This window comes from Acomys minous, assembly GCF_964271855.1.
Source record: "Acomys minous genome assembly, chromosome: 12".
Taxonomy (NCBI): Eukaryota; Metazoa; Chordata; class Mammalia; order Rodentia; family Muridae; genus Acomys; species Acomys minous.
Genome location: NC_140493.1, coordinates 21,013,045 through 21,039,210, shown reverse-complemented (window position 1 = coordinate 21,039,210; position 26,166 = coordinate 21,013,045). Strand labels below are relative to the sequence as shown.

At 44.8% G+C, this 26,166-nt stretch overlaps 1 protein-coding gene across 1 annotated transcript in view; it reads right to left on the bottom strand.

Moving 5' to 3' along the window:
- SLC25A17 (solute carrier family 25 member 17) overlaps positions 1-26,166 on the bottom strand; it is a 34,596-nt gene that overhangs the window by 4,374 nt on the left and 4,056 nt on the right. Inside the window, exons 2-8 of the mRNA XM_084748413.1 lie at positions 18,098-18,158; positions 13,034-13,100; positions 10,230-10,381; positions 4,256-4,372; positions 2,423-2,568; positions 2,249-2,344; positions 645-727 (exon numbers count right to left, since the gene is read on the bottom strand). Coding sequence (XP_084604539.1) covers positions 645-727; positions 2,249-2,344; positions 2,423-2,568; positions 4,256-4,372; positions 10,230-10,381; positions 13,034-13,100; positions 18,098-18,158 — 722 coding nt within the window. The remainder of the gene's footprint in view (positions 1-644; positions 728-2,248; positions 2,345-2,422; positions 2,569-4,255; positions 4,373-10,229; positions 10,382-13,033; positions 13,101-18,097; positions 18,159-26,166) is intronic.

Genomic DNA, 26,166 nt, shown 5'->3' with positions numbered 1-26,166 from the left:
ATATGTACTGAAAACATTTTTTTCCTATAATTCTCTAGAAATGTGCATGCTTTATGTGACTTCCTCTTGGAAAAGGAACAAGAAGAGAAGGAAAATGTTTTACAAATATATGTATATATGTAACATTTTTTGACATTTAATGGGCTTTAACATGGTGAGCCTTTTGTTTCGTTTATTTTGAGACAGGTCTCACAGTGTGGCCCCAGATGGCTTAGAAGTTGCTCTATAGCCCAGTTTGGACTCAAACCCACTGAGATCTGCCAACTTCTACTTCCCATGTGCTGGGATTACAGGCGTGCTACAGGCATGTACCATGATGCCTGGCCTCTTTGGCCTTTATTTTTCTTGGTGCTAAGGTTTGAACCCAGGGCCTGGCACATACTAAGCTTAGGCTCCCCAAAGGAATTCTGTATATTTGTAACTAGCAAGGAATAAGGGCCTGGCCGCTCCCATAATTCTCCACATTGCTGTCAAGCCACACTAAGCCCCTCAACTGAAAAAAACCATTAAACACAGGTCTTGAAGGCCGCTGCTGCTGCACTGGAGTGAGGTCAGCTCATGCCATACCCCGCTCCCACCTGTCCCCACCCCGAAGAGGAGGCTGCAGAGGGGGGAAGCAGGATGGGGGCAGCTACATAGCTCACTTGACTCGCTGGTGAAGAAGATAGAGAACATTCCGGAGACTCCCCAGTGTCCTGTTTTCTGGATTTAGTCTATGACGTCCAAACTGGGAAGGAAGGAGGGAAAAAAGAGATAATTACTTTTTTTGGGGGGGGGGGGTTGAGACAGGGTCTCTCTGTGTAGCCTTGACTGTCCTGGACTCGCTTTGTAGACCAGGCTGGCTTCGAACCCACAGCGATCCGCCTGCCTCTGCCTCCCGAGTGCTGGGTTCCCAGGACCTGGCGTCATATGATCTTGACATGAGTGCCGGGAAGGGACACGGGTCCTCTGCTCACTAAGTCATTTCTCCAGCCCTTCTTCATCTTAATCTCTACTTAGGAAATTATATTGGAATAACATCTCATAGCACAGCATTTGATAATAAAAAATCCAATTAGCACCAAATTTTATTAATTCTCTTTTTCAATTAAGTAAATCAAAATAAAATTTTTTTTTCAATAAATAAATCGGTTTTTTTTTTTTTTAATTGTTCTGGGGATTGAGCCAAAAGCTTTCGATATGCTAAAATTGATACCACACCATTAACCTACATCCTCAGCATCAGTAACTTTCACTTTTACAGAGAATCATGGGAAAATTCTACAAGCAAAGACAAAAACAAAGCAGAAGCACATGCCTGGGATGACGAGGAGCAGACATGGGCCAGGGGCGGTCATGTCCAGGTCCGTAAGACATTCTGCCTGGCAAGCACTGATCAGCCGAATCACTGCAGTCTACACTCTTCAAATCGTATTACCAGGAATGTGTCAAACCATTTATGTGAATGCGTTAAACCATATATGTGAATGCTAGTGAAATCCCTTCTAGCAAGAGCCAATTTACACACAAAAAAATAGCACATCAGGAAAAACACTTTTCATGGAAAATAGTGGATTGTTTTGTTTGTTTTTTGTTTGTTTGTTTGTTTGTTTGTTTTTTCCAAGACAGGATTTCTCTTGTAGTCCTGGATGTCCAGGACTTGCTTTGTAGACCAGGCTGGCCTCTGCCTCCCAAGTGCTAGGATTAAAGGCAAGAGTCACCATGCCTGGTGGAAAATAGTGTTTTTAACTGATACACCACCTTCATTTTCTCTAGCAATAAATCTATCAACTGTTCTTTCTAGAACAGATTTTATTTTGGTTTTTAAATATTTTTATTTTATTTTATTTATATGCGTTCTCTATCTGCATATACCCCTGCAGGCCAGAAGAGGGCATCAGATCCCAGTATAGATGGTTGTGAGCCGCCATGTGGTTGCTGGGAATTGAACTCAGGACCTTTGGCAGAGCAGACAGTGCTCTTAACCATCTCTCCAGTCCCTAGAACAGATTTTAACAATGTTTTTGTAGTGCTAGGGATTGAACCCAGGTCCTTGCACATGCCAAGTATAAGTAAGCCCTGGGATAGCTGTATACTGAGCAACACACCAGGCCACAGCACAGATCCCTAATCCGCCCACATCATAGCTCCACTGCTAGCAGAAAATCGCACACAGGAAAAAGGGGCAGCACCACTCGGGAATACAACCTGCTTTTAAGGCTGTATTCCGATGTCACTGGACTTACTTTGGGGGAACCCCAGCACTCACCCTCAGAATCGACTGCACCGTCTGCATGGGATAGGTGATTGTGGTGGCAATGGCTTTGGCTACTGCTCCAATGATGAAGACATCCAGAGAGGAGAGCTGGAGAGCAGAGGAGGAGCAATCTCAGTCGAGCCAGGACACTTGTACACTTGCACACACTTTAAAGTCAGGGATTACCTTCATGCGCTTCTTTAAAAGCTGCCGTTTTAAGCCTTCGTAGAACATGAACTGGATGGCAGGGTTGAAGACCAGCAGCAAGGAGGGGAAGGTGCCGTTCCACAGAGCTGAGATCCCCTCATCGCGAACAATCTGGTGGAATGCATCTAAGCAAGAAGGCAGGCTTTTGAAAAGCACCATGACAGGGCCCTAACTAGAAAAGACAATTGTTCTGTTCAAATGGGCCCAAAGCAAAACCATCCTTCTTTCAGTGACATTATGGGGCAGAATCCCTACTTAGGTACCTTTCTGTTCATCTGGCTTTTTTTGTTTTTGTTTTTTTAAAGATACTCTTGCTGTGTAACCCAGTATGGCCTTGAACACTGTATTTTCCGGCCTCAGACAACAGGTGTGGACTGCCATGCACTGGAGTTAATGCACTGCCTTTTAATAATCATCAGAATGTGATCACAGCCTCCATCATAGGCTTCTCCTGACAAGCCTGGGCGTAGGATGCTGCACTGTCAGCATACCAGGGAACTGCACTGTACAGAACTGTACACTGTAAACCATACATTTCACAAGGCCTAGCACAATACAAGATAAGGTCTTTTCTTGGAATCTATGACAAAGGACTTACAAGAAAAAAACCCCACTTCTGTCCCAAAGAGAAATGCATGAGAAATGACAGTCTGGCCATGTGGTTCTAGTAAAGAGCAGAAGCGAGGCAGGGTGTGGTGGCTCACTATGGCAACCCCAGCACTCCAGAGACTAAGACAGGAGGATCAAGACTCCAAAGCCAATTGTAGGACGTGAGCTTGCCTTTAAAAAGCAGAAGTTCAAAGCCATCAGCGACTATCCTGGTACCATTATCCAAATACATCATTACATATTATAAAGTATAATATTCATAAGAAATATTAACCTGGGCTGGTTGTGGTGTAAACACCCATATCACCAGCATTGGGGAGGCTCAAAGGAGGAGATCTCAAGTTTGAGGCCAGCCTAGGTTACAGCGTGAGACTGTCTATAAAACAAGCTGTGTGTGGTGAGTCACACCTGTCATTTCAGTACCTGGAAGGCTGCTATGAATTTGAGGCCAGACTAAGCTGTTAAGTTCAAGGCCAACCTGGGAAACAGCAAAAATCTTATTTAAAACAAACAAACAAAAAACCCACAACTCCCCCTTGAGCTGGAGCTGTAACTCAGGAGAGTGCTTGCCTAGCCTATACAAAGCCATGGGTTGAGTCTCCAGCTTGGCGCTGTGATGAACTCCTGTAATGCCAACACTGAGATGTGGAGGCAGGAGGATCAGGAGTTCAAGACCATCTTCAGCGTGAGTTTGAGGCAAGCCTAGGATATATGGACTTAAAAACAAAACAAAACTCTAAACCAAAACAACAACAACAAACTTTAGTTTAGGAGTGTAGCTCAGGGGTATAATGCTTGCCAGGCACACTTGAGGACCTGGGTTTAATATCTAACACTGCAAAAAATAAAAATAAAAATAAAAAAATAAATTTAAAAAACAAAATAAAACCTCACATGCTCACAGTCTTCCCCTCTCCCCACCTACTCCTTGGGAACATACAAGTCTTTATCCCTAGCCCTAGCTTGTTACCAGCAGGTAAGCTGGGAACAGGGGCACAGAAGGGGAGTCCTCTGCTCTTGTGTCATTGTTATGAGAAGAGAACATTCAGGACTGAGATTCAGCTGTGCTCAGCCCAGATGAGGTCCTATCACCCACAGATATACAAACAAACAGTGGTTTGCTGGAATTTGAGGCTGTGTGCTATGCAGCTTTACTGTGGAAACAGATTTCAAATACAAAGGACACACCCCAGAGACACCTACCCATAATGCCTTTGTAGTTAGTTGGTATGATGTCTTCATTCCGAAATTTTGCCCCTTGCAGCTTCAGTCTGGTGTTTACCACCCAGAGTGGAGTCGTTAGCAACACATTCACCACTCCTTAAAAACAGAAAGACATTTGAAGGAAGTGTTACCTTCTAATTTTGTTGCCTTAAGTTACATACCAATATGCCCTTTATATTTCTGCCGCTGACTTCAGGTAGGGTTTATCTTTGTGCTGGGGTGCAACACATGCTACTGCCATTAGAAGCAATCCTCACACAAAAAGAGTGGAGAATTTCCTTACTCACTCAGTGAGGGCAATTGTTTGTTGATTTTTTTTTTTTAAATAGCGTTCAAAACGGTGATTTAAGGATGGAGATTTAAGTCAGGGGTACAGCAGTTGTCTAACACATGCAAGGCCTGGTTTAATCACCAGCAGTGCAAAACAAAACAAAAACAAACCACAAGGCCACCCCCAAAAACAAAGGAGCAGTTTGAGACAGCTTTAAAGACAACTGTTAAATAACAGCCTCCGGGAGGGGAGTGGTCTATGACACCATGCTATCGCCATGTCAGCATGGAGAAGACAACTGCCAACTGGAGTAAGCAGTGTGTGGTTATAAACAAGTACGATCTGGTACTATGGGTGACAGGTGAGAGGACAGAGTGACATTTCCAAGAGCTTCAACTGGGACCACGAGCTCACAGAAGAGCCCATCACTCAAAGGATTAGGACAGGCAGCAGCAGGCAGCAGTTACAAAGTGTCACAAAATACAGCAGACTTCAGGTGCGCCAGGACTCTTACAAGCCTGAACACCAGCGGTGGCCCCGGGCTGCCTCCAAGCAGCACAGTGAGCCAGGTGCTTCTTGGAAAACACATGGTCCCAATTTAACAGCATCTTGAGATATTAAAACGTCCTCAGCGTCCTGAAATGATTAAAGACAATACCACACAGGATTGTAACAAAACTCCTGACAAATGGTGTACAACTCCAAACTACAGGTCAACCAAGGAACAAGCAGAGTGTGTGTGATGGAACCATCAGGCTCCAGCTGAGCCCAGAAACAAAGAGGAACAAGCCTAAAGAAGAAAAAGAAGCAACCCCCCCCCATACACACACTTTGCTAAAGAAGTCCTTTAAACACAAAACAGAAGGGGAAAAAAAAAAGTTTTCATTTAAGGAATCTCAAAACACCCCACAGAGACAACAGTTGAATCAAGGATAAACTTGGTGAAAGCAGCAGAGATTCAAATCCATCGTTTTCTTTGGTTCCATACAGTTACCAAAGATGTTTTTCTGTTTATTTTCCAGGAGCACTGTACCAAATATTTCTCCCGAATAAAAGATATATAAGTAATCTTCTGAGTGACACTTCTAGAGGTTCACATAATACTACCAAACCATCTGTGGCTCTGACTCTATTCATACATCGTCTGGAAGCATTGGTCACAATCTGAAAAAATTGTGCCTGCTATAGAAGATCCTCGCTAGGCTCTTTCTAAAAAGGCGCCAGTGCCCCACTGCCCAAGACCCATGCCCATCTGCCCAGAGCTCAAGATGGATACCGGCTTGATGCGACGTACACCTCACTTCAGAGACAAATCAGTAACTGGGAAAAATCAGGTCAGAAAATGCAAGTGTCAGCCCCCCCCCCCACCCCTCCTCCCTTATCAAGAGAGGACAGGAGAGCTTGGAATCCACACCACAGAAAAGCATAGCGTATGCACCTTCCCAAACAAATGAAATCACTGCCCATTAGGCAGATATTCTTTTCTTTTCTTTTCTTTTCTTTTTTTTTTTTTTGGAGCGTGGGGGAGGTTTTTCAAAACAGGGTTTCTCTGTGTAGCCTTGGCTGTCCTAGACCAAGCTGGCCTTGAACTCACAGCAGAAAGACTGAAAGATTCTGAGGACAATCTCAAGTACGGAGTGTACCACACTACTTACTGAAGGGATGGAAGTCATTGCAAAGCTCTGTACCTGAGAAGATCAGGACGATGGAGAGGTACCTTTTTACCACGATCATTTTATGAATCCTGGGGTGAAATGCACTCAAAATACTTGACAATGCTTTTTAAGAACTTCACTAAAATTTGCAACTTACATAATCAGGCAAATGGCAGCATTCCAGAACTACGCAGGACTAACTGCCATTCCTAATAACACAGCACAGGCAGACCCTCAGGGAGCGGGGGCAGCGCTCCTGGTGGCTCTAATCTGTGGGTGTGGCTTCAGTTCTAAGACTGAACACTAATTAACACTCTTCTACCTAAGGCCAGGGGGTTACTTTTCTTTTGAATATCTATGACTCTACTTTTCCCTTTCAATAACAGTCATTTATGAGAAAGCAGAACCAAAATCAAGAGCTGTGAAACACTAACCAAACACGTAAAACCCACTCAGCCGCCCAGGAAAAGGAGCCAGGGGGAACACCACCCCAAATTCAGCAGCTATTATATTAACTTTCAAATGTAGGCTCTTAGATGCTCGAAAAGGCTCCACTCTGGTGGCCCCTCATTTGCCTGACTGGAAGCCATCCTTGAGTGTCACTGGAGAGCAAGCTGTATGGGTAGACTGTCTCCCCAGACAATTCACTTCCAGAGAGAACCATACAGAACATTCTGGTCCCTCGGCCCACTCATCTCTAATAGCCATGCACTACTGCTGCTCAAAAAACGACCTCTCTCTTGGACAGAGAAGGGTGCACAGGCTCTTGTGTAGCCACCGACCTGAGGTTGCCTCCTGTGCAATTTAAATACATTTGTGCTATTACACATCATGATGCATTCCTCCCGTGAGAGGCAGTGGGTATTTGTGACTTTCATCTGCCATTTTGTTTTATTTCATTCTATCTTTTTTGGGGTGAGGATTGCTTTTAGAGACAAGACCTCGCTTGTGTATTTTATCACTTGTTAACCTGTCCACTGTCAGCTTATTTCAGAAACCTTTCCAGAGTAAAGAAGCAGCTGTTGTTCATCTTCACACCAGGAACACCTGGGACATAGCTTTTTTTTTTTTTTCTGAAATCTTAAAAATAAACAGCTTTGTTCAAGAGGGAACTGTGTTTCAGATGCACAGCTGGGAAGTGTGTTGATGGCAGCTGATGAGGGAAAATGTCCAGAGCTGGGGAGATGGAGTTCAGATCCTCAGCCCCCCAATAAACAGCTGGGCATGGATGCATGTACATGTGCCTGTATCTCCAGGGCTGTGTGTATGCATAAGACTCTGTCTCAAGGGAACAAGGCAGAGAGCAACACCCAATATACTCTGGCCTTCACACGCATGAACGCACACATGCACACACACATGCATGCACACACACACTACCTAGGTAAATAAATTTTAAAAAGAGGAAGAAAATGGCAAATTAAGCTTGGAGAGTTGAAACAGTTAGATCATGAGTTCAAAGCCAACACAGTGCGCCGGGCGTGGTGGCACACGCCTTTAATCCCAGCACTCGGGAGGCAGAGGCGGGCGGATCGCTGTGAGTTCGAGGCCAGCCTGGTCTACAAAGTGAATCCAGGACAGCCAAGGCTAACACAGAGAGACCCTGTCTCGAAAAACCAAAAAAAAAAAAACAAAAAACAAAAAACAAAAAACAAAAAACAAAAACAAACAAACAAAAAAAGCCAACACAGTTTATGTAGTAAGATCTTGTCTCAAAAATCTACTTGCTCAGGGAGGCATACTTCTGTGAGTTTGAAGCCAGCCTGGTCTACAAAGTGAGTCCAGGACAGCCAAGGCTCAGCGTTGTGCCCCTGCTGACACACCCCCATTATCATGTGCCAGTCTGCCAGTCCGCCCACCGGGACCTGGTACTGCAGGGCACTTGGACAGCCTCCACAGCTCTCTGCTCTCATCAGCAGCTTCATTTCACTCTGAGGCTCAGTTCAAACCTGTGAGCTCTGGAGCTTGGCTCTGTGCTAGGGGCATCTCAGCAGCTCTCCAACAGGACTCATTAGCTAACACGGCGCCCCAGAATCTCTTTGCACCCATCTTCCTTCTGCCTCCACCCCTTTCGCCCTCTGCTCTTGGGTGCTCACACACATCACTGCAGTGTGATGTACAGTGTACGATCTAAAAGAGAGTACCAGTGGTTAAGATCACAACAAAAGAGCAGCCAGCTATCAAGGGCAAGTGGGACATGGCAAATTACAGCCAATGAAACTGACGCAGCTCGTAAATGTATTGTTACTCAAAAACTTCTGACAGTGGGGAAAGACACTAACATGTCCCTGTATGCGTCTGACAAAGCTCATGACAACTACATTGGAATCCAACAGTTCCATTTTAGGACACATATACCAAAGCACTTGGGAGGAAGTTCTCAAAGAGATGCCCACGTCCGTGTTCATCAAGCACTACGCACAACAGCCTGAGGTGGATGCAGCCCAAGCGTCCGCCAACAGATGAACGATTCACACAGTGTGATGCCGTCACACATGGAACGTTACCTTTCTTTTTTTTTTTAATGCAAATTTCTTCTTCTTCTTTTTTTAATTTTATTTATTTGCATTGGTGTTTTGCTTGCATGTATGTCTGTGAGAGGGTGTTGCATCCTCTGGAACTGGAGTTACAGACAATTGTGAGCTGGCATGTGGGTGCCGGGAATTGAACTCAGGACTTCTGGAAGAATAGTGAGTGCTTTTAACCACTGAGCCATCTCCAGCCCCAAATTTCTTTTTTTTTTTTTAAAGATATATTTATTATTATGTACACAGTGTTCTGCCTGCATATACACCCACAGGCCAGAAGAGGGCACCAGATTTCATTATAGGTAGTTGTGAGCCACTATGTGGTTGCTGGGAATTGAACTCAGGAACTCTGGAGGAACGTTACCTTTCAACAGCATGGTCTGCTGCGTTGTGTTATTCTGCTTCCTGGGATCTGGTTGCTGCCCAGACGAGCACATTCTCGTGCACACCTGTCCTTGTTGTGTAAACCTTGCTCTACCTAATTTAAAGCTGACCGGTTAATAAAAAATGCTGAAGCCTGAGCAGGACAGAAGCGAGAGGAGGAGCTAAGGGCTTTTGGGGGCAGAAGGATCATGGGAATGGGAGACAGAGAAAAAAGAAGGAAGCAGAGCCGCCATGGGTCATCATGGAGGGAAATCCATGACTGGATCGGCATGGGCGGAGGACAGCAGCCCAGATGAGAAGCAGAGCAGGTATTTATGGATAACGGATGAGAAGCAGCCCACATAGGAATCATTAGGGCAATTGGCATAGGATGCGGAACTGGGAGATAAAGGCTAGTTTAGGAACGTAGTATCTGCCCTGACCCAACTAAAACAAGGCTTATCTGAAAATCTATCAGGGGTCTGTGTCTTTTATTGTTTGATAGCAGGTTAAATAAAATCACCGTAATAATTATAGGTCTTTAGTAATACACATTAGTAGCCATATCTTTATTTTCTACAACACTATCTAGACATTAAGTAGGAAAATATATGTCAAAATGCGACAGTATGGCTGAACTTTGGAGAAACGGCTAAGTGGAATAAGCTCATTACATTTGTACTGAGTGATGTCACTTACACGCAGCACTTAATGTAGTCAGACCCCTAAGGCTAGAGGAGGAGAGACGAGGGATTCACTTAGGGCGTATGACTGTAAGATGAAAGCCTTCTGGCATCAGTTTTAAAATGCAAGCATACTTCGCATGACGAACTTATCTTAAGGTGGTTACAGTGACAAATTCTGTCATGTGCTTTTATCATCACAGTAAGAAAACATGTCAGAGCCGGGGGTGGTGGGAGGACAGCCTGTTCTACAGATGGAGTTCCAGGACAGCCTGGGCTACATAGAGAAACCCTGTCTTGAAAAAGAAAAAGGGAAAGAGAAAGAAAAGGAAAAGGAATATATGTCAGAAAAACTGGCCATATTCTCTGCATTACTGGGTGCTAAAATAATCTCCTAGATGATATATGAAGGAAGCACAGATCAATACTAAAATATAAAGAAAACCTTGTTACCTGCAACAAATCCAACCACCAGATCTTTTCCTGTAGAGGAACGTTGACCTTTGACCCATACTGCTTTGAGGCTATTAAAAGTGTAGAAATAGACAAAATTGGAGCAGCAGAGACTGGAAATAACTGGAAACCACCCTCGGTATGGTGCCAGGCTATGGAAAAAAAACACAATAAGCAAAGTAAAGGTTATGGACAAAAGCCACAGGAGATTGCCAGAGAAGCCTGTCAAGGTTTGGATGTAAGCCCCTCCCCCACAGGCTTCTGTATCTGAATGCTGAATGCACCCCTCTCTCTCCCGCCACTGTTTTAGAAGTTGTGTCATCTATATGAGGTGGAGCCTTGCAAGGGAGAGTTGTCACTGGAGGTTGGCCTTTAGGCTTGACAGCCTAGTTCCACTTCCTGTGGAGACAACGTGATTAGCTAGCATGCCAGACCTACTGTGATGGGCTGTAAAGTAAGTCAGAATAAACCCTCCCGCCTCCCTTCACTTGGTTCTGATAGGCACTTGGTCACAGAACTGAGAAAAGTAACCAGTATGAAGCCCAGGAAAGCCTGGTCTCCACTGACAGTCTCAAGGTTGACAAAGCAGGGGACATGTGCAGCGCCTTAAAAGGCTCTCCCCACAGGTGCTTAGAGCTGCAGGAAGTAGCCAAGCCACAGGTCAGAAAGCACACGTGGACAACACGAGGCCAGAGACAGAGGGAGCTGTTTTATCATGCTGCCCAGCTGGCCCTGAATTCCTGTGTTCAGCAATTCTTCCTCAGCCTCCTGTAGAGCAGGGACCACAGGTATGCACCACAGGTATGCACCACAGGTATGCACCACTCTGCCACCTATGCACTCATTATCCTTATCAAAAATGCTCAACCCAATCTAACCACGAGGCAAATGTAAACAAGAATTGAAACTCACACCTTTAACCTCCGCACTCAGGAGGCAGAGCTAGGTGGACCTCTGTGAGTTCAAGGTCAACATAGCATCAGGGTTTTCTCTGTTATCTTGGTCGTCCTAGACTCACTTTCTAGACCAGGTTGGCCTCGAACTCACAGCGATCCACCTGCCTCTGCCTCCCGAGTGCTGAGATTAAAGGCTTGTGCCACCACACCAGGTGAGAATATACTATTTTAAAGTGTCGATGTCATGTCATAGAGGTTAAAATGTTTTGATGCATTGTGACTGATAGTTAAATAACTGAAAAAATTGTATGTGACATACACATGGGGTTAAAGACAGAAGCAGAGAGAGGGCAAGTGTGAGCAGAATTGGTAACGAATGCTTTCAGCCTCTGAGACTTCCTACTTAATAAACTCACCCTTTCTTATTCTTCCTGAGCTCTGGGCTGGCTGGCTCAACTCAGCTGCTCTGGCTCAAACTCCTCTCCCTGTTAATTTATTCAATCTGGCTTTTCTCTCAGGCTCTGAATTGCTCTGCTTGGCCTCTAACCCCAGCAATCTGCTCTAATCTCCTAGCTCCTTCTCATCCTCTGGCTCATTCTGTCTTCACCTGTGTCTAGTTTGTTCTCACATTCAATCTCTGTAGGACTCTCCCAGTAAAACTGCACCCCCTTTCTCTGCATTGCCCCCTAAGTAGCTTCCCTTTCCTCCCTCTTCTTGTGAGAGTCGGGCGTAACCTATTCTGTCAAATCTTTCTCGCTTTTTCTGCCACTCAATTAAACATCACTATCAAATACGGGTACTTCCTTTTATAAACTAACTTTACCTTCATTGTTTGCGATTAAAGGCGTATCACCACGCCTGGACCTGAGCTTTTCTTTACCTGATACTTGCCTCCCAAGTCCTGGGATTACAGGCATGTGCCACCACACCCAGCAATCCTCAACTCTTTTTCTTTTCTTTTCTTTTCTTTTTTTTTAGATTTATTTATTTGGTGTATGAGTGCTCTATCTATATGTACACTTGAATGCCAGAAGAGGACACCAGATCTCTTTATAGATGGTTGTGAGCCACCATGTGGTTAATGAGAATTGAGCTCAGGACGTCTGGAAGAGCAGACAATGATCTTAACCACTGAGCCATCTCTCCAGTCCCCAATCCTCAACTCTTAAGCAACAATACTGCTTTAGCATATATTAAATTGAGCTGGGTTGTGGTGGTGCATGCCTTAACTCCAGTACTTGGAAGCCAGAAAGATCTCTCAGCCTGGTCTACAGAGAGCTAGTTGTAGGACAGCCAGGGCTACACAGAAAAATCCTGTTGCAGAAAAAACAAAAAGCAAAACAAACAAAAACCCCTCCAAAACCCCAAAACCTTCTTAGAAAGCTCTGTAATAAAAAAAAAAAGCAAATAATAGGAGCTAGAGAGATGGCTCAGTAGTTAAGGGCATTTGCTGCTCTTGCAGAGGACCTGGATTTGTCTCCCAGTACCACGTGGTGGCTCATAACCATGCACGATTCCAGTCCCAAGGCCTGCAACACTCTCATGGCTTCCTTGGGCATCAGGCCCATACATGGTACGCAGACATGCATGTAAGCGAAATACTAATAACAGAAATCAATCTAAAAAAGAAAAAAGAAAAGAAAAACAAAACCAAATGGGAGTGAAGGGGTTGGGGGGTGGAAGTTGGGGGTGGCACATACTTTTAATCCCGTTACTCAGGAGGCAGAGGCAGGCAGATCTCTGAATTTCAGGACAGCCAGGGTTGAACCCTGTCTTGACAAACAAAACAAAGCAACCATATGGCTCACAGGACTCTAAGGAATTAAAAACACATACACCGCAGGCAGCTACAAGCTCTCACAACTACAAGCCTGCAAGCAGGACCTCTGTGGAGTGGGTGGTACTCACAGGCCTTCTTCCTTAATTATCTCCAGGAGCACTGCATGTGTTGTTTTTGACTTTCTTTTCTCATCAACTGTAAGAATAAAGAGAATTATTATCTGCAGCATCAGCAAGTTTCACTAAAATGTCATCACTTCATTGTACAACCTCTCAGCTATCCCACTACTTTGCCTGAGACCCTCCAGGGTCTAGCAGCAGCTAACTTCCCCACAGTCCATTCTTTGGGTTTCATCTGCTACTCAGAAAGAATTTTAATTTAAACTCTAATTGTCACTGTAAGGCAGAAATGCTATTTCTGGAGTTTTATAGATTTTTTGTTTGTTTGTTTGTTTTGTTTTTTGAGACAGGGTCTCTCTGTGTTAGCCTTGGCTGTCCTGGACTCACTTTGTAGACCAGGCTGGCCTCGAACTCACAGCGATCCGCCCGCCTCTGCCTCCTGAGTGCTGGGATTAAAGGCGTGTGCCACCACGCCCGGCTGGCTAGAATGTTTTTTAAATGTTCATTTTACTTCTAATTATGTGTGTCTGTGTGTGCACATGAGTGCAGGTGCCCTTGGAGACCAGAAGACGATGTAGGAGTCCCTGGACCTAGACTTACTGGGAACTGAACTTGGGTCCACTGGAAGAGCAGCAAATGTGTGTGACTACTAAGCCATCTCTCTAGCTCCGTATGGCCCATCTATCTTCCCTCCCTCCCTATGTATGTGTGCCTCTGTGACTTTATGTGTACCACATGTACACAGGGAACCTTGGAGGCCAAAGGGCATCACATCGCCTGGACCTCTGAGTCCAGGCAATTGTGAGCCCACTGATGTGGGTGCTGGGAAACCAAACCTGGGTCCTTTAGAACATCAATAAATGTTCTAAAATGCTGAGCCAGCTCTCCAGCCCCATACAGTACGTTTTAAAAAATTAATATGCATGTTCTCCTTTTTATATCCACATCTACCTTACAAAATAAGAAATAGATTATTTTCTGTCTTTATAAAGAAATTATTTTTTTATTTTATTTTCTATGTTAGAGTGTTTTGCCTGCATGTATACATGTATTACATGTATGCCTGGCACCCAGGGAAGTCAGAGTAGGTGTTAGGTAACCTCCAGCTGGAGTTACAGATGGTCTCGAACTACCACATGGGTGCTGAGAATCGAACCCAGGTCCTCTGCTAGAGGTACAAATGCTCTTATCCTCTGAGCCATCTCTCCAGTCCCTGGTTGCTTCCTTTCTTAAGAGGATAGAGAAACAAGAGCAAAGTCAAGATTAGAGCTCAAATTTCAAAACTTCTGGCTTTGTGCTGCTTCCTAACCTTAAAAAAAACCAAGCCCAGCAGAACAACACTCTCGTTTCTTGTGTGCTGCCATGGAAAACAACATCTACTTCAATTAACTTCAAATTTCCGGCCTGGGCTAGAAAATTAATCTGAAAATATAAAAATGTGGAAATGAACCAATTTCTTCAAAATTAAAATTGTTACCAGTATATCTTATGAAATGGCAAGTTAGTCAGCTCCTAATAAAAGCAGTCTGGCATTTACTCAAAATCACACATTTACTCCTTGATTAGGAAGAAATCTCACATCTGGGAATTTATCCCATAAAGTTTACAGAAACAAAATGGCCTATGAACAAACCAAGTTTTACATCATCTTTGCAAGAATAATAACAAAAAAGTAAACCAAGCCAAGAATTCCTCCACACTAACGCAAGGGTAAGTAGGTTATGGTGTACCCACAGCAGTCTGGTGACAACAGGAAGAAATGCGAAGTCTGGGGCGCTGGAGAGCTGTCACGAGTTACGAGCACTGGCTGCTCCTCCAGAGGACCCAGATCAATTCCCAGCACCAAACACTGTGACTCATAACCATCTGTAACTCAAATCCTAGAGAATCCGATGTCTTTTTTGGTTGCCGTAGGCACCAGGCACACATGTGCTACACAGACATACATGCGGGCAAAATGCCTATGTACAAAAATCTAAAAAAAAAGAATGTTTTAAACTCAAGGTCGGGGACAGAGAAGCGCGTGCTTTTTATATGACTAAGGTGGAGAATCGAGAATATACATTACTTGTTTGCTATTCCATGACGTCTGAAAGGCTCCTCAGGAAAGCAGGAAAGGCTAGCTGGCCGTCTCATGCTTCCCTCCACGCAGCAGTGGACTCTAGACTCCGCAGCTGGATCACCCCTTTTGTCCTGCTCTGCTTCTCTCCTTCTCACTCATCCTTCCTCTCCCTCCCTCTTGGAAACAAGGAATCAAGGTGCTCCAACGTCCACAAGCTTCAGCCCCCAAGTAGCTGGGACTGCAGGTGTACACATGCCCACCCTACACCCGCCATTCTCAAGGATGTTCAAGTCGAGGAATCTTGGGGCTGGGGAGACGGCTCAGCAGTTATGAGCTCGTACTGATCTTCTATGGGGTCTGAGTTTGATTCTCAGCACCTGCATCAGGTGGCTCACAACCACCTGGACCTCCAGGGACTCTAACGCCCCTGACTTGTGAGGCCACCTGCACGCATGTGCACATACCCCCCAAACAGATACACGCATGTGCACATACCCCCCAAACAGATACACGCATGTGCACATACCCCCAAACAGATACACACATGTGCACATACCCCCAAACAGATACACACATGTGCACATACCCCCAAACAGATACACGCATGTGCACATACCCTCCAAACAGATACGCGCATGTGCACATACCCCCCAAACAGATACACGCATGTGCACATACCCCCCAAACAGATACACGCATGTGCACATACCCTCCAAACAGATACACGCATGTGCACATACCCCCCAAACAGATACATGCATGTGCACATACCCCCAAACAGACACACGCATGTGCACATACACCCCAAACAGATACATGCATGTGCACATACCCCCAAACAGATACACGCATTGCACATACCCCCCAAACAGATACATGCATGTGCACATACACCCCAGACAGATACATGCATGTGCACATACCCCCAAACAGACACACGCATGTGCACATACACCCCAAACAGATACATGCATGTGCACATAACCCCCCAAACAGATGCACAGCATGCATGTAATTTAAAAACTGAGACAGAGAGTGGCAGAGCTTCCTGGCAACGAAGATACCAAAGAAACATCACAAAGTCAGTCAATGTTAACTGCGGTGGAGAGGGGTGAAGGTGGATTTGAGGTTACCCTGTATAGAACTCCTTTCTACGTGTTTTGCTTTATGAATCATACAAATAATTACCTATCTAAAAAATTCTAACCACAAGCAGTATGCACAGTGTTTAACTTTCCAGTTAGTTTTCAAACTTGCTTTATGCAACTTGTGGCTACACTTTCTAATTTCAAGTTGAAAAGAAAATAGGAGGGGGAAAAAAGAATTATAGCAAAGTGTAAAATTCTATAGTGCTAGAGGCGGGTTAGGATGACATGCCTAGATGAGCAAGGACAGTGGGTATTTGTCTCCACTCTTTCCCAGTCCCCTTTCTCTTTTTAGAACTCCCTCCCTTAAAAAAACGTCATCCTGGAGACAGAGCTCAGGGGTGGAGCACCGGCCTAGCACATGTGAGGCCTGGGTCTGACCCGTTACTGTAAAACAAAAGCCTCAGGGTGTTAGAAAGGATGGCAATCACTGAGATTATAAATGTAAGCCCTAGGGCCTCTCAGATTAGAAAACTTGCCAACGCAATGGCTCGTCCACACATGACTGTGAACTAGGAACTGCGAGCAGATAGCCAAGGGGCAGTCCTTCCCATTAGGCCCTGGTGTCCCCAAGTGGGGCGCCCTCATGTGAGGGACAGGGGTGGGGAATCAGGAGAGCAAAGGCTGGCTAAGCCAGCTTCCCTGCTGTGCCCATCTCTTGTAGCAGTTCCTCACTTTATCCCAGCCTGGCAACGACCTTGGGGCTGCCTCTCTTAAGATGCTTTGGTTTCCAAGGTCAAGCTTGCTTGAACCTGTTTGCCAGGTGTTAAACTGCATTGTCCAAGCATCAGTGGTGTGAATGCTGTCCCAATCTCACTGCCCACTTATCTCTCAGGCAGCACACTGCCCTAATGTAGAAATCTATTGCATGTACAGCATGTTGAGAGTACATTTCCCACCTGCCTTTCTAATAACAGCTTTAAAAAAAAAATACCTTTTTTCAAGTGTGGGCTTGCTATACGTTAAAGTCAGTGACACGGATTTCAGAAGGCCAGGAGTCTTGGTGTGCCAGCGAGTAAATGAGTAATCACTTTTCAGTGTGAGGAAATTCCTCTGTCTCTGTCTCCCTCGACTTAACCCCTCAGGCTCAGGCATCCTTTTCTATTCCAGGAGTCTACAGAGCTTTCGGATTGAACTCTTTCTTTCTTTCTTTCTTTTGTTTTTTCAAGACAGGGTTTCTCTGTGTAGCCTTGGCTGTCCTGGACTCACTTTGTAGACCAGGCTGGCCTCAAACTCACAGGGATCTGCCTGCCTCTGCCTCCCAAGTGCTGGGATTAAAGGCGTGTGCACCACATCGCCTGGTCCATAGTCAGTTTATAATAGAAATAGATGGCCAGGAGGTGGTGGCACCCTGTCTCGAAAAACAAAACAACAAAAAACGAAACAACAGCAAAAAAAAAAAAAAATCCGTGCTCACTTAGCATTGAGATTTTTCTGTCTGCACAACGGGTAACACCCACGGTGGAATTTTCTATAGGTGACTCTCCTATTTATTTTGACTTGAGTTGCCACAGTTCCCTCTAGAGAACAGTATGGGGGTGGGCACTGACTGACTGCTTGCACAAAGCTCTGAGTTCAGCCCCTAGTACAGAAAGAGAAGGCGCAGGGATCAAATATTTACGTCAAGTGCATACTTCTAAAGCAAAAACTTCAGAGGTGGAGGCAGGGGGATGAATTCATGGTTAGCCTATCCAGTGAGCATGAAGCCAGCTTGAGCTGTATCTAACCAAAGCCAAATCAAGCAAGCAAGCAAGCAAGCAGACAACAGTGGCTGTCTCAACAGAGTATCCTTATCTTGGTGCAGTGTGTAATAAAGAAGTGTCTGTTTCCCAGCATCATTAGATCAGGAGTGTGATCAATACTCACCCTGAAGGCGAAGTCTAGCAGTGTCCAAGGGGAAGAACACGGCCATAGCAGTCACGCTTCCCTGCAAAGTTCAGAAAGAAAGGGCCTCAGCCATTACAGTAGCTTAAAAATGGGCCACGAATGTTCAGAAAGGGCCTCAGTCATTACAGTAGCTTAAAAATGGGCCATGAATGTTCAGAAAGGGCCTCAGCCATTACAGTAGCTTAAAAATGGGCCACAAATGTTCAGAAAGGGCCTCAGCCATTACAGTAGCTTAAAAATGGGCCACAAATGGGGGGGGGAGGGTGTGCTTTTCTTTATCTTAGGTGTATAAGTGTTTTGTCTGCATGTATGGCTGTCTGTGCATTATTTGCATACCTGGTACACGGTGGAGGTGACAAGAGGGTGTCAGATTCCCTGGGACTAAAGTTCAGATGGTTAAGAGTATATGGATGCTGGAAACTGAAGCCAGGTCCTCTGCAACAGCAGCCAGTGTTCTTAACCACTGAGCAATCTCTAGCCCCAGACTGCAGTTTTTAAATGATCAAAAATTCATTAGCACTGTTGGTTAAATTAAATTCTTTTTTTTCCCTCAATGATTTATTTATTTATTGTTATATATACAGTGCTCTGCCTGCAGGTACACCTTCACACCAGAGAGGGCACCAGATCTCATTGTAGATGGTTGTGAGCCACCACGTGGTTGCTGGGACTTGAACTCAGGACCTTTTGAAGCGCAGCTAGTGCTCTTAACCTCTGAGCCATCTCTCCAGCCCTTAAATTAAATTCTTAACAAGTAAACATGATAAAGTAATCTATTGGGGTTATTCACATTTTGTGTTTTGTTTTTTGAGACAGGGTTTCTCAGGGTAGCTTTGACTGTCCTGGACTCGATTTGTAGACCAAGCTGGCCTTGAACACACAAAGATCCGCCTCTGTCTCTGCCTCCTTCCCGCTGAGATTACAGGCATGTACCACAGAGCTTGGCTTGGGATTTAAACTTCTATTATTAGATACTTAAAAGGAGAGTTTAATTTTCCAGAAGAAATATCTTCTGTTTCTCTAATATTGAAAAAGAAACAAAACTATAGCATAATTGAAGATAGCAGATAAAAAGGATTTTGACCTTTTTCATGTTAGCTTCTACTATGATATCTCTGGTCCTCTCCAAAATCAAAATAGTCAATCATTTAAAAATATATTATAGCTGGGCAGTAATGGCACACCCCTTTAATTCCAGTACTTGGGAGGCAGAGGCAGGTGGATCTCTGAGTTCGAGGCCAGTCTGGTCTACATAGCAAGTTTTAAGACAGTCAAAGCTGCTTGGCAAGACCTCGTCCCAAGTGTGTGGCCAGATGTTGATTTAGGGTTTCTTACTAGTGGATGTCCTAACTCCTACTACTGTGAAAATGTCACAGTATGTAGTAGTTTATTAATCAGCTAACCTTAAACCAGGAAGGTTATTTTGGATCACTAAATGAAAACAGTGAAATTACAAGACTCTTTAAAAGTAGGAGGGGAGCCAGGCGTGGTGGCGCACGCCTTTAATCCTAGCACTCGGGAGGCAGAGGCAGGCGGATAGCTGTGAGTTCGAGTCCAGCCTGGTCTACAAAGTGAGTCCAGGGCAGCCAAGGCTAGACAGAGACACCCTGTCTTGAAAAAACCAAAAAATTAAAAAAAAAATAAAATAAAAGTAGGAGGGAGCTAGCAAAATGGAGAGAACTGACTTCTGCACACTGCTCCCTGACTTCCACTCACGTGCACACACATCCACACACAAAATTAAAGTAAATGTAAAAAAATTTAAGGGGGGTGCAGGGGTACACGTCTTTAGTCTAGCACTTCAGAGTCAGAGGCAATTGGATCTCTCAGTTTGAGGCCAGCCTGGTCTACATAGAATCCTGAGCTACATAGACTAACTAAAACAAACAAAATAAAAAACATTCTTTCTTTTTTTTTTCAAAGAGTTGACCTTTCTTTTTTTCTTTCTTTCTTTGCTTGTTTGAGACAGGGCTTCCCTGGCTGAGCTGGACCTTGCTCTGTAGACCAGGCTGGCCTCCAGCTCAGATCTTCCTGCCTCTGACTGCTGAGATTAAAGGGGTGTGCTACCAACACCTGGTTCAACATTCAAGTTTTAAACTCCACTTTCATGTTTCTTACAAAGCACAGAGGGAATCCGTGTGTGCTCAGGCATGCTAAGCAATGATGGAGGAAGATGCCACTGGTCAAGGATTGAGGGCAGCCTCTGGACAGGGGTCAAGGGAAGGTTTTCAACTGGAGCACTGCTTCTCAACCTTCTTAATGCTGCGACAACCCCTGAAAACAGTTTCTCATGTTGTGGTGATCTCCAACCATAAAATTATTTTCATTGCTACTTCATAACTGTAATTTCACTACCATTATGAATCGTAGACGGTCTTAGGCAACCCCGGAGAAAGGGTTGTTCAACTCCCCCAAAAAGGTCTCAACCCACAGGCTGTGAATGGTTGTCCTAAAGTCTTCAAAAAGGAACACAGCTCCTCCAGGGTCTTGATTTTTATCTCAGTAAATTTGCACTGGCCTACCTTACAGATGTTAAACAGGTGTGGTTTGAAGGCACTAGGCATGGTCACACTTGTCACAGCAGAAACAGAGAACAGATACAACAGAGGATAAACCCAAACCGTGGGAAGCAGAAGAGAGCCCTGGGTACCTTTCAGTTGAACGCATGACAGCAGCAGCCAGGGTCTGTCAGTGCCAGGCAGTAACTGAATATGGGCTTCTGAACTTCCTAAAGGTGCCTTGGAACATGCAGGGGGCACAGAAAACCAGCCTGCCAGAATACCATGCTGCCTGACTTGTCATAATCCCTGGAGGCTGGCAGCAGTAAATGACCAGGAACTCAAAGCTTACAGGTTTTACACGCACGCGCACACGCACACACACACACCCTCTGTGCTTTGTTAGAAACATGAATGTGAAGCTTAAAACTTGAATGTTTTAAGCTTTCCTGGGCGGTGGTGGAGCACGCTTTTAATTCTAGCACTCGGGGAGGCAGAGGCAGGTGGATTGCTGTGAGTTCAAGACCAGGCTAAGACTACACAGAGAAACTCTGTCTCGAGAAAAAAATGAACCTTGGCTGTTGAGATGTGAGTTTCTAATTACAGCAATCTAGTGCCAGGTACCAAACACCCTTCTGCGCATCTCAGAGCACTAGAAGCGCGGGAAACCCCTGCAGGCCAAGGCTCCGACAAGCACAGGCAGGCTCCTCTCCTTTCCTGCCATCAGGAGCTCCTCGTTTTGTTCTGCGTTTGACACTGAGCATAAAACTAGCCCTTCTAGAGTACACCTTAAGGACCGAGGCTAGAGCTCAGGTGCCAGAGGGTGCCTGCTTGAAAGGCACAGAAGCCTGTGTCTGACTGACAAGTTCTGCATACACTGGGGGCGAGGGGGGTGGTACACACTTGCACTCCCAGTCCCCAGGGAAGTGGAGGCAGGAGGACCACAAGCTCACGATCATCTTTGATCACCTAGCAAGCTCAAAAGACAGCCTAGAGCATCTGGGACCATGTTTCAAACCAAACCCCAATCCAAACAAAGGCACGATACCATTCCTACGCAAGCACCTTCTGTGACCCCCCTACCCTCAGCCTCTGGAAGCCACAGATGTTTTCTGTGTATTTCCTGTAAAAATCATGTGACCCACAACCATTTCTTTTCTCACACTCAGTAGTGTGTATCAATTGCCCATGCCTTCTCATGGACAAGTAACACCCATGTACACTACACTTTGTTTGGCAATCTCTCATGTTTCAGCATAAGAGGGAGGTAGAGTGGCCCAGTGGTGGTGGCCCACAGCTTTAATCCCAGCACTCAGGAGGCAAAGGCAGGAGGATCTCTGAGTTTGAGTGAGTTCCAGGACACCAAGGACTACACAGAGAAACCATGTCAAAAAAAAAAAAAAAAGGACAGGCAGTGGTTATACAACATTCTCAGTGTACTAAACACCACTGAAGTACGCTACACATCAATGACATCATGTCAGCTTGATGTAACAGGCACTGCCACTGTGTCCATTTTACAGATGGGAGAATGGCAACAAGAGGTTCGACAGTTTCCCCAACACGATCAGAACTTGGCAGCCTCTTCAAAGTTCACTCTTAACCATTTCTATACCTAAAACCTTACATATAAATATATGAGTCACCAATATGAAACTCAACTTTTTCTCTCTCTCTCTGTTCCCCTCACCCCCCCACCACCACAGACTCGCTTTGTAGACCAGGTTGGCCTCAAACTCAGAGCGATCCGCCTGCCTCTGCCTCCCTCCTGCTGGAATTAAAGGAGTGTGCCACCACGCTTGGCTCAGGAAATTCAATTTTATGTCTCTAAATTTATCTGTGCAGCCCTGGCTGTCCGGGAACTCACTCTGTAGACCAGGCTGGCCTCAAACTCAGAGATCCATCTGCCTCTGCCTCCTGAGGGTCGGGTGCCTCTACCACCCAGCAAGACACAGGTATTTTACACATCAGGGACCTGCTGTACTTGGTTCCTCATCAAAAAAACCATGAGGGGTTGTTTTCACATGTACTGTTACCTACAACAGAATATTTATTTTACATGCATGCTTTATACTGAAGTACACAAACACAGGATTTTTAGAATCTGAATGAAATTCCTCTAAATATATTCATATTTTTTCCTGAGAACAATTTGTTCGGTTATACACAATAAGACACAAATGAGAAAGCAGTCATGATGTACCATGCTGTTGTGCCAAATAGACATAAAATAAACCTCCTGAGCCCCACAGAATTCTAACTATCTGAGGAAGAGAGCTATTGCAGACAATAATTACAATTTACAAGAATCTATTTCTAGAGAGATCTATTTCAGAGAGTTTGTTCTCTCACTCAAACCACTGAATTACAACAGTCTGCGTTGGGAGAACAAGTAAATTCCTGCATTGCATTGGTGCTTGGAGCCAGGAGGTCCCTTCAGCTGGAAAAGTCAAGAGCCTGGGCCAGCAGCCAGGGGTCAGTGCAGAGTGGCAGGAGCAGGGTAGGAGCACCCAGACTCCTCATCCCTGTTCATAGTTAAATCTCAGGCTTGGCCAAACACACATGTGACTTCTTTTCAGGTAGTCTTCAGCACAGCCACAGGACTTAATATGCACCATGCTACTACTTTTCCTTTTTTTTTTTTTTTTTTTTTGAGACAGGGTTTCTCTGTGTAGCCCTGGCTGTCCTGGACTTCTTTTGTAGACCAGGCTGGCCTTGAACTCACAGCGATCCACCTGCCTCTGCCTCCCAACTGCTAGGATTAAAGGCATGTGCCACCAACGCCTGGCTACTTTTCCATTTTAAATACTTTGTTTCCTTTATGATTTCTTCTTTAAGCTAGCTTTGGAATATCATATATTTTATAAAGCAATGATATTTGAAGAGTTTTGACTTTAGAGACAGAGCCTCCATATATAGCCCAGACTGGCTTAGAAACGTGGGCTCCTCCTTTCTGCCTTAGAGTCCTGAGGTTTGGGATTATAGTGTGTACCAGCACTACACCTGGCTTTGAGGTATTTTTAAACAGCCTGATATACAGATGTCAAAAGTTTGGGTCCTATAGCATCATTCTTTTTTGCTGATTTGCTGTATATGTGTGTTTGCCTGACTGAACGTCTGTGTACCACAAGCACGCAGTTCCTATGGAGGCCAGAAGAGGGCTTTGAATACCCTTGGACTGGAGTTAAAGATGGCTGTGAGGCATCATGTGGGTACTAGGCATAGCAGCTGGGTCCTCTGTAAGAACAGCCATAGATAGCTCTTAACAGCTGAGTCATTTCTCCAGCCTCTAATTTTCTTTTGAAGAATTACCTCACCTACTGTGTACAATCTTGGCAGGAGAGAAAATCTAGGTGCCACCCTCCACTGCAGTCCCTGAAGAGACCCCTACAGGGTCCTCCTGCCCACCCCTCCCTTACACACATGTTCATTACAGGAGGTGTGTCAAGGCTTGCTTGAGCACAGGGTGTCGAGTTGTTGGAAGAGACGCTCTGAAGGTATTTGGGTCATTTGTTTGTTTGATTTTTCAAGACAGGGTTTCTTTGTGTCCTTGGCTGTCCTGGAACTCTCTCTGTAGACCAGGCTGGCCTCGATAGGTTTAAAGGCATGAGTTACCACCATCCGTATTTGACTCTTTTAAAAAAAAAAATATTTTATTTAATTTTAATCTATGTGAATTGGTGTGAGGGTGTCAGATCTTGGAGTTACAGAGAGTTGTGAGCTGCCATGTGGGTGCTGGGAATTGAACCCAGGTCCTTTGGAAGAGCAGGCAGTGCTCTTAACCACTGAGCCATCTCTCCAGATTCCCCTAACCCTGCCCCTGCATTTGACTCTAATTCAGATTTCTTTTTTTTCTTTTTTGTTTTTTTGTTTTTTTGTTTGTTTGTTTGTTTTTCGAGACAGGGTCTCTCTATGTTAGCCTTGGCTGTCCTAGACTCACTTTGTAGACCAGGCTGGCCTCGAAATCACAGCGATCCGCCTGCCTCTGCCTCCCGAGTGCTGGGATTAAAGGCGTGTGCCACCACGCCCGGCTCTTTTTTTTTTTTTTTTTTTTTAAGTTTTCTCTTGTAGTCCTGGCTGGCCTGGACTTGCTTTATAGACCAAGCTGGCATAGAACTCATAGAGATCTGCCTTCTTCTGCCTCCCAGGGCTGGGATTAAACGTATATGCCACCATGCCTGGCCTTAAGCAGAATTCTTTAAGGAAAAACCCCTCTGATTCTAGTGGTGGTATCTGAGAGGACTCCAGTGACTTCAGAGATTTCGGAAATCTGTCTGGGGCCACTTAGCTCCTTTCTACTCCAATTTTCTCAGTTACCCCACTGACAGAGCAGGTTTCAAACAGCCTTTAAAGAAAATTCATCTTGCTTAAAATACCCAGTTTGTTTCTCTACCTTGGAACCAAGGAAGCGCTAATTGATCCACATGGAATACTCTTTATATTCCAAAACAAACACACAGCAAGCAAACAGAAAGGCCAGGACATAAAACTCTATTAACAGCTATATAAACAACAACAAAATCTATTTCTATGCCGAACAGACTCGCCTGTAATCCCACACGCAGGGAGGCCAAAGCAGGCAGATCTCTGTGAGCTGGAGGCCAGCTTGGTCTACAAAGCAAGACCAACACAGCCAAAGCTACACAGAGAACCCCTGTGTTGAAAAGACAAAGCAAAACAAAAACATAATCAATGTATGCACACTCATTTGTATATAAACACAGAGAGAACGGAGACCAAAGATGCAAGCACATTTCAACAAACATTCTACCTGACCACCTTTGACCCAAACTTGACACAGCACTGCTGACTCTGACCATCTCAGCTACTGAAGAATGCAGGAGTGTGTCTTGAACTGAGAAGGTCAAGGCCAGCCTAATCGAAAGAAAGAGACTGCCATGCTAGATAAGGGAAGAAATAAAAAAATAAAAAAGAAATAAAAAAAAAGAAAGAGAGAATAGAAGGAAGGAAGGAAGGAAGGAAGGAAGATGATTTAAATAAGCAATTGATACAAAAGAAGTTCCTTGTAGGTTACTGATCCATCAGGCCAGAGAGATGAGTCAGCGAGGTAAAAGTCACCTACAAGCCTGAGGACCTGCAACCATGTGGTGAAAAAAACAAAACAAAACAAAACAAAACCCGGCCTCCCACCAGCTGTCCTCACATGTCCACGCACATCCCAACAGAACAACAGATGGACGTTCTGATGTCACTGACCAATCACTACAGTCCTGAGCCCAGTCTCTGTGTAATCTACCCTTTAGGAGTTCTCAAATTTTAAACCTAAGAAAATCTTTTGCTTGTAAATAGGTTTGTCTGGGTAGGGCTGCAGCTAGCTAAGTTGGTAGAGCGTGCCAAGCATGTTTGGAAGCCTGGGTTCAATGCTAGCACCAGTAAGAACCCAACGTTTCAATCTCAAAAGTTAGGATGGAAGCAAGAGGATCCGAAGTTCAAGGTCATCCTTGGTTACACAGCAAGGTCAAAGCCAGCCTCTGCTTAAAAAAGAGATGGTTTTTACATATTTAAAGTTAGAAATCTAGTTATACTTTT